Source organism: Quercus lobata, chromosome 8 (genome assembly GCF_001633185.2).
Source record: "Quercus lobata isolate SW786 chromosome 8, ValleyOak3.0 Primary Assembly, whole genome shotgun sequence".
Taxonomy (NCBI): Eukaryota; Viridiplantae; Streptophyta; class Magnoliopsida; order Fagales; family Fagaceae; genus Quercus; species Quercus lobata.
Window position 1 is genome coordinate 57,542,425 of NC_044911.1, and position 11,179 is coordinate 57,553,603.

Sequence of the window (11,179 nt, forward strand, 5' to 3'; positions counted from 1 at the left end):
TGGAGGTCAAGAATGTGGGTATTTGGTTTCACTTGCAAGTATGCTCTGAGTTTGTCTAGATTGATCTCATGTGATTCTGCCTTTGTGGTTTTGTTTGTTTTTACAATAATTGTGTTCTGGGAGAGTAGTATTTTGTATTGACATGTAGCACTCTTGTAAATAATTTTCATAACATGTTGCGTTAATGGAGTTAGTTTGGCTGAGATGCTTGCTGCAGTGACAAAGTGTTCGTCATGGAGCTAGCTCGCTGGGGATGAAGAGAGAAGTGAAAATGAGAAGAGGCTGAGAGAGGGAAGTGAGAAGAGGGAAAAATTTTGCTGAAAATTTGGGGGAGAAATGAAATGAAACAGGAGAGTTCCAACAGTAATAACCCAGAGCTTGACTCTGATGTGACAATGCACTGGCTTTGGGGCCCACAACCTCATCTTATTTACGCAACTTGCCAATGAGTTTCAGTTTTTAAGTTTTGAAAACACCAAAATCCTGTTTTCATTTTCTATCACCCACATCCAAATTTTTGAGTATTTGAGTCATGAAAACAGTAATCCAAAACTAAGCCAAATGATGGTCATCTGTGGGACCCACTCGGTTTGGATGATAGATCATGAAAACTGAGTGATATCACTCAGTTTTCATGATATCCAAACAGGCTCTAAATCATTGAAGTTTAATACAATCACAAATTAAGCTTTATAGTTTCAATAATTTTTTACTTATAAAAAAAAAAAAGTTTCAATAATTTTGAATTGAACTTTGAACTATCAAAATTGTATTAATCTGAATCTGCAATTAAATCTGGAATCCAAACTTAAAAAGTCCAGAATTTAAATTGATACCATTTTAATTTTTTGTAACTTAACAAAGCCATAAATCTCCGCAATGGGAAGTGCCTAAGGATTATTATTGAAATATAAGTACTAGCTTAGAGCATTTGCAGCAGTGGAGCTAAAAAGCTATAATGCTATTTTAGCTCCACCAATATTGCAAAACAAGCTCACAGCAGTGGAGCTAAAGCCAAAATATTTGGCTGATTCGCTACAGTGCACATCTATATATAGATGTGCACTGTAGCACTCATCTAAAAAAAAAAAAATATTTTAAGCAGCCCTCATCTGTCCTTCCCGATTAAAATAATCCATCCTTCTCATTTTTTTTCATTCTTTTATTTTCATCCTCCTTCACCGTCACTCCTCATTCTCCTTCTCCCTCACTCTCATCTCCCAAATCACCCCTGCCACTCCTGCCTCACTCATCACCGTCGCCGCCGCCACAGACCAGCCCAGCCCACGCCGTCCCTCGCCGTCCCAGCCCAGCCCAGCCCACACCGTCCCACACCGCATCTCCCTCACTCCTCTCTCTCACCTATCGCAGTCATCTCTCTCACCCATCGCCGTCCGTCGCCGTCCAGCCCAAACCAGCCCACGCCAACGCCGTCCGTCGCCATCCCAGACCAGCCTTGCCCACGCCGTCCGTCGCCGCATCTCCCTCGCTCATCGCACTCCAGCTCATCTCCCTCACTCATCACCGTCGCCGTCCGTCGCCGTCGCAAGCTCTCATCTCACTCATCAAGCTCTCCACGCCGTCGCCGTCCCAGCCCAGCCCACGCCGTCGCCGTCGCCGTCGCCGTCCCAGCCGATCCACTTCAGGTCAGTGCTCTCTCTTTTATTTTGTAGTGAATTTTTTCTGTTATTTGGTCTCTGTGCACATGAATTTTTTCTGTTTTTTCTGTTATGGGTTTAGTGTGATTTTGTGGTCTCTGTATTGGCAATTTGATAGATGAATTGTTGTGTGGATTCTGTGCTCTCTGTATTGGGATTTTTCTGTGTGCAGGAATTGGTTGTGTGGATTATGTGTCTCTGTATTGGAAATTTTGTGTTTGGAAATTTTGTGTTATTTTGTTGAGTGGATTCTGTGCACTCTGTATTGGGAATTTTCTGTTTGCAGGAATTGATTGTGTGGATTATGTGGTCTCTTAGTGTGAATTTGTGGTCTCTGTGCCCTTGGAATTGGTTGTGTGAATTTGTGCGGGAAAGCTATGTTTTGTTGTTAGTGTAAATTGTGTGCACAAAACCACGTTCCTGTGTTGCATAAAACCAAAATTGACTCATGGCTCATATAAATGTCTTTGTAATATAACCTATCAAAAAAAAAAAAAAATGTCTCTGTAATATAAATGTAAGTTTATTGTGTAATTTATCTATGTAATTTGTTGTGTCGATATAAATGTTAGTTTGGAAATTTTCTGTGTGCAGGGAGTTTATATATATATTTTCTAATTTTATGGAGTCACGTAGGGACACAGAGTTACGTAGAGACCTAACATTTATCACGGGTATCATGAACGGGGATATAGAAATTGAGTCTCAATTTTTGGGAACGTCTCAAAATACTCCTACGTCAGTTTCTGATTCTCCACCTCCACCACCACCACAAGTTGAAAATACCTCTTCTACAAAAGGAAAACGGGGCTCTAATTTTACTGTAGAGGAAGATAAACTTTTAGTGGCAGCATGGCTCAATACTAGTGTTGATGCCATAAGCAGTAATGAACAAACACAAAATACCTTTCGTCAAAAAGTTTGGGAATATTTTATGCAGTACAATACATTCGGTACCACACGCACTGTTATCTCCTTACTAAGTCGTTGGGGTACGATTAGTGAAAAGACAAATAAGTTTGCTGGGTGTATGGCTCAAATTAACGCACTTCATCAAAGTGGTATAACCGAAGAAGATAAGGTATAAATTATATTACAATAGTGTTAAAATGTTCATTCACCAATAGTTTGAAAATATTAATTATGTTATATTTGTTTTAATTTTTTTAATTTTTTTTTTAGATTATCAATGCGAAGGCTTTGTATTTAGAGAAGTACAAGAAACCCTTTCTTCTTGATCATTGTTGGCTCATGTTAAAGGACCAACCAAAGTTTGCCGATCCTAATAATGCTAGATCGAGATCATATGTGCCTCCAACTTCAGAGGCAATATCTATTAGTGAAGGGGATTGTGGGTCCGGGCTTGGTGACACTTCTAACTTGGAGAGACCTATTGGTAGGAAGGCCGAAAAGGCCATCCGAAAGAACAAAGCCGCCGGAAAAGATGTAGGGGAATATTTGAACAAAAAATTGAAATTGATTGAGGATGTAACTCGGTTGGAAGAGGAAAAAATGTCTTTTGAGAGGGAAAAACTTGCAATTGAAAAGGCAAGTAGAGAAGAAAAACTTAAGATTGAGAAGGAAAGAATGATTATTGAGAAGAAAAAATGTGAGCGAGAAGAAAGGCTAGAGGAAGAGAGAATCATGATGATAGATACAAGTGGCTTAACCGGAGCACAAAAAGCTTTTTATGAACAACTCCAAGAAGAAATCATGGCAAAACGAAGATCATGTAATTAATGAGTTTAATTGTATTTTGGATGTAATTTAGACTTTTATGTATTTTGTAGTGGCTTATGTCACTTGATGAATTATCTTAAACTATATGTATGTATTTGTGTTATGACTTGAAGTGCAATCTAGCAAAGACTTTGAAGTGCAATCTTTTTTATCTTTTGTTAAGTTCTATTTGATCTTGTGATAGGCATTGATATGATTCTTTAATTCAATGAAATTATTATTTGATCAACTATGAGTATTACAGCCACTATGGAGTGCCTAGTATCATATGCTTGGTTTTGAGATGACAGGTCTTAGAATAAATCTATGAACAATGAGCATCCATAGTATTTCCAAGTTTTTTATTTTTAGATGTATGTGTTTGTGTTGTGATTTGTGCGTGAATTAGTTATATTTATTTTAATGTGGTTTATGTCACTTAATTTTAATCTTGCATCTATAGTAATAATTGATTTTCAATTGTCTTGAAGGTTGCATCCATGAATCACTTTGTGATTCGCAAGTTCCTTCTTGATGACTCAGATGAAGATGAGATAATCGAAGAACTTGTTATGGAAGCATCACAACCTAAGCGTCGTCGTCGTTCTATCCAACGTAATCATTTGGTAGGCCATGAGAGGCTTTTTCTTGATTATTTTGCTCTCACACCAGTATATCCACCTACTTTATTTCGTAGGAGATTTCGAATGAAGCGTTCTCTTTTTCTTCGTATTCAATCTCAAGTTGAAGCTCATGACTCTTATTTTGTCCAAAAAAGAAATAGTGCTAACAAACTTGGTTTATCTTCATTGCAAAAGATAACTGCTGCACTTAGAATGCTTGCGTATGGAGTATCGGGTGATTTGATAGATGAATATGTGCGGATTGGAGAAACTACTGCATTAGAAAGTTTGAAAAAATTTGTTACTGCGGTAATTGATGTTTTCTCTGAAGAATACTTGAGAAAGCCAAACAATGAAGACATTGCTAGACTGTTAGCTCACGGCGAACGTCGAGGTTTTCCAGGTATGTTAGGTTCAATTGATTGCATGCATTGGAAGTGGAAAAATTGTCCATCTACATGGAAAGGTTAATATTGTGGTCATATTCGTGAGCCTACTATTATTTTAGAGGCAGTAGCATCATATGATCTTTGGATATGGCATGCATTTTTTGGATTACCTGGGTCAAATAATGATATTAATGTGTTAGAGCGATCTCATGTATTTAATGAATTGGCTGAAGGACGTGCTCCTACAATACAGTACTCAATTAATGGTCATGACTACACTATGGGATATTACCTTGCTGATGGTATATATCCAAAGTGGGCAACATTTGTGAAAACAATCCCAGCTCCACAAAGACATAAGTATAAATTATTTGCAGCAGCCCAAGAGGCGTATAGGAAGGATGTTGAGCGTGCATTTGGAGTGCTTCAAGCACGTTTCGCAATTGTCCGTGGACCTGCACGGTTTTTTCATCTTGAAACACTCAAAAAGATCATGAAAGCGTGCATAATTCTCCATAATATGATTGTTGAAGATGAGCGAGAAGATGAGCGGGATGATAATGAAGTGGTAGATTTGGATTATGAACAAAATGATGGAGTGGATAATCCTCCTCTGCAAATGTTACGTGAACAAAGTGATGAATTTTTGTCATACATTGAGAGGCATGGACGCATTAGAGACCGAGAAATCCATTTTCAACTCCAGTCGGACCTTATTGAACATTTATGGCAATTGCAAGGCGAGTCGTAGGAACTTTCTTTTTTGTATGTGGGTTTAGTATGAGTCATAAGAACTTGTGCGAGTGTGAGTTTTATTGTAATTTGGTTTGAATTATGTATGTGAGCAAATTTATGGACTACATCGTTCTTGCTATAATATGTATTTTATTTTCTATGTTTTCTTATAAATCTATGGACTACATTATAAAGTTCCTTCATTTCATAGTTCACATTATTTCAAGGTTGCTTTCGGATAATTGAAACGATAATACGTTATCATGATAATTGAAAAATTGTTTTACTAAAAAAAAAATGTATGAGTATAATTTGGGGTTAAAAAAAAATATAACACTAGACGATTATTTGCTATCACGCGGCGGCGGCGGCGGCGGAAAAAGAGTCGTTGGTGGCGGCGGCGACGGCGGCGACGGCGACGACGGCGGTGGAAAAAAAGTCGTCGGCGATGGTGGCGGCGGCGATGGTGGTGGCGGCGGTGGCGGTGGCGGTTGAAGGTGGTTGTGGTTGTTGTTTATTGTATAAGATATATTATTTTATTGTAGTGGATATATTATTTTATTGTGATGTTTATATTATTTTATTGTGTTAAAAGCTAAAATAGATTCACTGCTGCAGCATGTATGTAGGTAAAATAGATAAAGTAACTTTTGGTGGAGGTAAAAAGCTAAATTTTTAGCTCCACTGCTGTGGATGCTCTTAGTGCACATCGATGCCCTAAAGGGCTAGGATGGCACTGGGTGCCAAATAGCAATCTGTAGACAATTCACTTTTGTTATTCACCATAGTCGTCATGTTTGAATTAGGATTTTCGAGAATTCTTTAGAGTAAATCCACCATGAAATTTCTAAAATCATATTCATTCATATTAAAATGAGTGGATTGATACATAATCACTATTTAAACATTTTTTAACACAACTTTAAAAATCAATAATAGAGTTATCTTAAGAATTCTATATTAAGGAATTAGAACTTAGTTGCAAGCCGGGCAGGCACTTTTTTTTTGTGTGGAGGAAAGTTAGAAAGGCAGGTACCAATGTTTAAAACACTAATTCTTACCAACAAAATTTATTGTGTTACGCTCTTAAGATTATATACGACTTAAAGCCGTTGATGTGATTTTTTATAGACAAAATTTAGTTACAAAATTAGTTGTAACTTAAAATAAAATAAATATTACTATATATTTTGAAAATCTAATTGTTAAATTGCATATTCTTTACACTCTTAATACACATGTCAAATTTAGTGTCAATCAGATAGTATTTATTACATGATCTATAAATTTATATTTTATGCATAATTTTAAACTACAAAAATTTGTAATTTAAACAATTTATTACTAACATAGTTATTAATCTTTAATTTTCTAAATTTTGACATTACCATATCGAGTAAGCTTGTTATCCAAGACCAATTTCATCACTAAATTTAGTTAGACTTCTTTATATTTTGATGATTTTTATTTATTATCAGATCATTCAAAACACCAATGCATTTCTATAATTGCTGAATTGCATTTTATCGATCATGTTACCCATGGAAAAACAACTACACTGCTTCTGTTTTATTTAAAAAAAAAATTATTATTTGATAGTCGGTGGAGAGGATTTGAGCTACAAACCTCTATTGGCAACGGAAATAACATACATTTAACATTTCATTTCCTCGCTTCACCCAAAAAATAATATGAAATCAACCATACTTCACACTTCAAATTTCCCCTTTTAAAAAAAAATAAAAATAAAAAGATACAAATAAAATTTCAAATAACGTTCACATAACAATTTGATATTCATTCCTTAACAGATGAAGAAGAAGCAGAAGTAGAAGGAGATTGGGGCCAAACGCTAACCTTCTCTTTCTCATATTTCACATACAAAGCCGTAACCGCCGCCACAAAATAAACCTGAATCAGCACAATCGATGGCGTGTGATAATTTATCACTCCTTTACCTGTGGCTATCTCCACCAACACCAAAGCCGTTAGCCCTAAAATCGCGACCCGCCCGTTTATCCTCTCGCTATACGGGCTAAACCCGAAGTCCACTTTCAACCCGCCCGATACCGGTTCTTTTAGCGGCACTGGTGGCAGGAATATTCCGGACCCGGAGGATGATGATGATTTTTTAGGTTTTTTGCCCTTTCGGAGCTCCGCTTTCTTTCCGGTTCCGCTCCGGTACCGGAGTCGGACCTGCGAGAGGCGGTTCTCGAAGGAGTCTTGTTCGGGTTCGGATTCGGATCCGGTGGAGGTGGAGTCGGTGGATGGTTCCGGTTCGGATTGGGGATCGGTGGCCCGGGTCGTGAAGGAGAGGGAAGGTTTCGACGCGTAGGGTTTGGGTGGAGAGGGCGCGAGTGGGAATGGAGTTGAGAGTTGCAAAGACGAAGAAGGCATGTTTGCCATTTCTCTTCTTCTTTAGTTATTCACTATGCGTGTGTGAGTTTTAGTGAGTTTCTTGTTGCTGTTCTGGATAAGAATTTATTTCTCTATTTTTTTTTTAATCTATATTGTTCTTAATTGTTTTTTCTGAAGTGAAAAAAAAAAAAAAAAAATATATATATATATATATATATATTAGTGGTGGGAGGCGTTTGGAGTGGCTCTTTGCTTTTCTGAGTGGACAAATAGGAGCAACGTGGTGTTCTTTATTTTATTGGATAATATACAAAAATCAACCATCTAGTTTGAGCTAATAAGTACTTTCAAGAAATCCTAAATAAATCAATATTTAGAATATTCTTCCCTCCCTCTTGTTTGAGAGTTTTAACGGAGGGAATGGAAGATTCATTCCCTTGTTTGCGAGTTTAGGTGGGAGGAAATTGAATGGTTAAGAGGGAATACTCATTCCCTCGTAAGCCTTCAAAATCTCAAATTTTTGTTCCCCCAAAATTAAGAGGAATAGGAGGGAATAGATTTTGGTTTAATGAAAATTTTATTAAATTCCCAAAATACCCCTATATATTCAACTATTTATTTTAAAATAAGGGTCTAATAGTAATATTGTTATAAAATGATTCCATTCCATTCCATTCCCTTCATATTGCTTCCAAACGAGATTACTTACATTCCGTTCATTTTCATTCATTTCCATTCCTTTATTTTAAAACATCCAATCAAGGATATTTAATACCATTCCATTCCATTCTTTTCCATTCCTTTCCCTTGCTTAAATCCATTCCATTCCATTCCATTCCTTTAATGATCATTCCATTCCATTCCTTTATAAACTCCCAAGCGGAGCCTAAAACACAAATGACTCTTTAACACACCATGATCCTCAAGTATTCTGCTTCTTTCCAATAACCAATAGTAGATAAATAGCAATCATAAATGAAGGAGGAAGCAAAAAAGCAAACATTGTTAAGTGGTACCACCGGGCCTTCTGGCCTAAGTGGTACCCGATTATCCTAGTGATCGTCAACTCAAGGATTCTAGCTCCTGCATAAACAATTACCTAGCAAAAAAAAAAAAAAAAACAGTGTTAAGGGGTGTCTATACTTTGTGAATAAAATGAATATATATATTTTAAAAAATGACAGTATTTGAGATTGTTAATTTTGGTATATAACTTTATTTTAATTTACCTCTTTTATTTTTTCTTCATTATTTTGAAGGGTTAGCATCTCTAAACAGCTAGGCAAGTAGCCAAGGTATTTCATTTGCTACAATGGCTCATAAAGCCTTAGGCCACCCTAATTTTAAAACAGGTTAATTTCATTTGAATATATTGACAATATATACTAGTCTTTATCAAAACATAGATGTCCTTATCTAATCACCTGAGTTTCCATATAATTGTTCATATTGTAAAAAGGTTCAAATGAAAATGTTTTTAGTTGATTCAATTACTTGTACCTTATCAAATATGGAAGGGGTAAGCTCGAGAACAAAAAGCCTAAAAGGATATGCTTGGAATGGCATCGAGAAAGAGGCTTTGTTGGGCCTATGCTATGATTCAGACAATAGCAACAGACCAACATATGTGTGTAACTGCACTTGGACTCTCAACTTGCACATCAAATTCTGTAGAGACTTAGGATAAGGATAAAGAAGTTGTAGTTGGAGTTAAAGATTAGGAATGATAAGTATTGGGGCCTAAATAAATTATGAGTTGTTTATTAAGCCATCCTTATTATGTAGGAAGAGATAAGTGTAGATTGGTTGTTATCAACAGTTGTTTGTATTTGTAATTTGAATTTCTGATGTAACCGTCATATGCCTTATTTTAAAGGGCAAAACGTATTAATGAAAGCAAGCAGAAAATTATCCTAAATTCTCTTTCTTATTCCCCATTCAGGAGAGTAGTTATCTCGAATACAACCAATAACCTTTCATTTAACTCTACAAACATCACGATATAACATTTGGTATCAGAGCCAGATGACGAACAACCCACCACCTACACGCTTAACAACCCATGATGATCGTTTGTCAGCCTTGGAAGAATTCACCAAGGAGTTTACTAATATAAAGGAAAGTGTGGAAGCCCTCTCCAACGCTATAGCACAGATGGGATGGAAAATGGAACGAATGGACAACCAAAATAGCAATTTCAAAGAAGGATCAGCTAGCCGCAATTGTGAGACTAATGGTGGTTTAGCCAATCAAAACAGAGGAACTTTTAGAGGGATACAAACTCGATTTTCTCGAGTAGATTTTCCTTAATTCAATGGGGAAGATCCCATTGGATGGATTTACAAGGTAGAGAAATTTTTTAGATATCAAAGAATGGTAGATAATGAGAAGGTTCTACTCGCTTCTTTCAATCTACAAGATGAGGCACTCCAATGGTATTAGTGGTTTGAGAAAGCACGAAGAGATGTTTCATGGGAAGAATTTACACATGCCTTGTGTGTTTGGTTTGGACTCTCTGATTATGAGGACTTTGATGAGGCTTTAGCCAAATTACGACAGACAGGGACGGTTAGAGAATACCAGGCCCAATTTAAGTGGATAGCATCACAAGTGCATGAATGGCTAGAGAAAGCTTTGATGGGGAGTTATATAGGTGGATTGAAAGACAAAATATGATCAGAAGTGAAGCTATTTCATCCTACAACTCTAGTCCAAGCTACTAGCCTGGCCTGGTTGCAAGAAGATAAATTACAGCGACAAAGGCAAGCACCGCCACGATATGGCCTCTTGCCAACACCACCACTTTGACAAGTTGTTGTAGCCTCCACCAATTTGAAACTTCCACCAGGAATTGGATTCAAAAGGTTGTCTTGGACTGAAATGCAAGTGAGACGTGACAAGGGATTATGTTATAATTGCGATGAGAAGTTTGTACCAGGCCACAACTGCAAGAATCAACAAGTTTACATGTTGGAAACCATTCTGGAGTCAGAGGAAGTGGAAGAGAACGAAGAAGCAGCAACAAGGGAAACACAACAAACTATTCTAGAGATCTCTTTACATGCACTTTCTAGAGTGGGTACTCCCCAAACCATGCATGTGCGTGGTATGATCCAAGGTAAACCACTACATATTCCTATTGATAGTGGCAGCACCCATAACTTCGTCAATTTCAAATTTGCAAGGAAGATGGGTTGTTGCAAGGTGCCAACCCCGACATTTCAAGTCATGGAGGCTAACTGAGAACAGTTGCAATGTGAGGAAATTTATTTATTTGTACCTATGGAAATACAAGGTTACCAATTTCAAACCAATGTTTACCCCTTGGATTTACAAGGCTTCGATATTGTTTTGGGAATGCAATGGTTGCGAAGGCTCGGTAAGGTGTTGCATGATTGGGAAAATTTAACAATGGAATTTTGTGTGAAGGAGAAGAATTTCCTTATTCAAGGTGAGACCACTAAAGGAGTAGTACAAGAGTCAATCCAATCAATGCAACGTTTGGTGGCTAATGGGTCAGATATGTTTCTCATGCAAATGGTGAGTATGTTAGAACAAAAAGGAGGGACTTCCTTGACCAATGTTGCAGCACACGAAATGGAACAACTTTTTTCCACTACAACACTATCTTCTAAGTACCCACTGCACTACCACCGCCAAGAGTGCATGATCATCACATTCCATTGGAGCCAGGTGT

The 11,179-nt window shown here is 37.2% G+C and overlaps 3 protein-coding genes across 3 annotated transcripts; 2 read left to right on the forward strand and 1 right to left on the reverse strand.

Annotated features, from left to right (window-relative positions):
- The first annotated feature begins 1,394 nt into the window (after positions 1–1,394).
- LOC115958515 (glutathione S-transferase T3-like) lies at positions 1,395–3,424 on the forward strand. Its single transcript, XM_031076928.1, has 3 exons — positions 1,395–1,646; positions 2,295–2,739; positions 2,841–3,424. Exons 2-3 carry the CDS (start codon positions 2,338–2,340, stop codon positions 3,396–3,398), a joined length of 960 nt encoding a protein of 319 aa, XP_030932788.1. The 5' UTR covers positions 1,395–1,646; positions 2,295–2,337; the 3' UTR covers positions 3,399–3,424.
- Positions 3,425–3,877: 453 nt separating this feature from the next.
- LOC115957123 lies at positions 3,878–5,140 on the forward strand. The gene is made up of 2 exons (XM_031075349.1): positions 3,878–4,403; positions 4,509–5,140. The coding sequence occupies exons 1-2, from the start codon at positions 3,878–3,880 to the stop codon at positions 5,138–5,140; spliced, it is 1,158 nt and encodes a 385-aa protein (XP_030931209.1).
- A 1,615-nt stretch (positions 5,141–6,755) lies between these two features.
- LOC115957290 lies at positions 6,756–7,636 on the reverse strand. The gene has a single exon (XM_031075503.1). The coding sequence runs from the start codon at positions 7,528–7,530 to the stop codon at positions 6,922–6,924; it is 609 nt and encodes a 202-aa protein (XP_030931363.1). The 5' UTR covers positions 7,531–7,636; the 3' UTR covers positions 6,756–6,921.
- Positions 7,637–11,179: the final 3,543 nt, after the last annotated feature.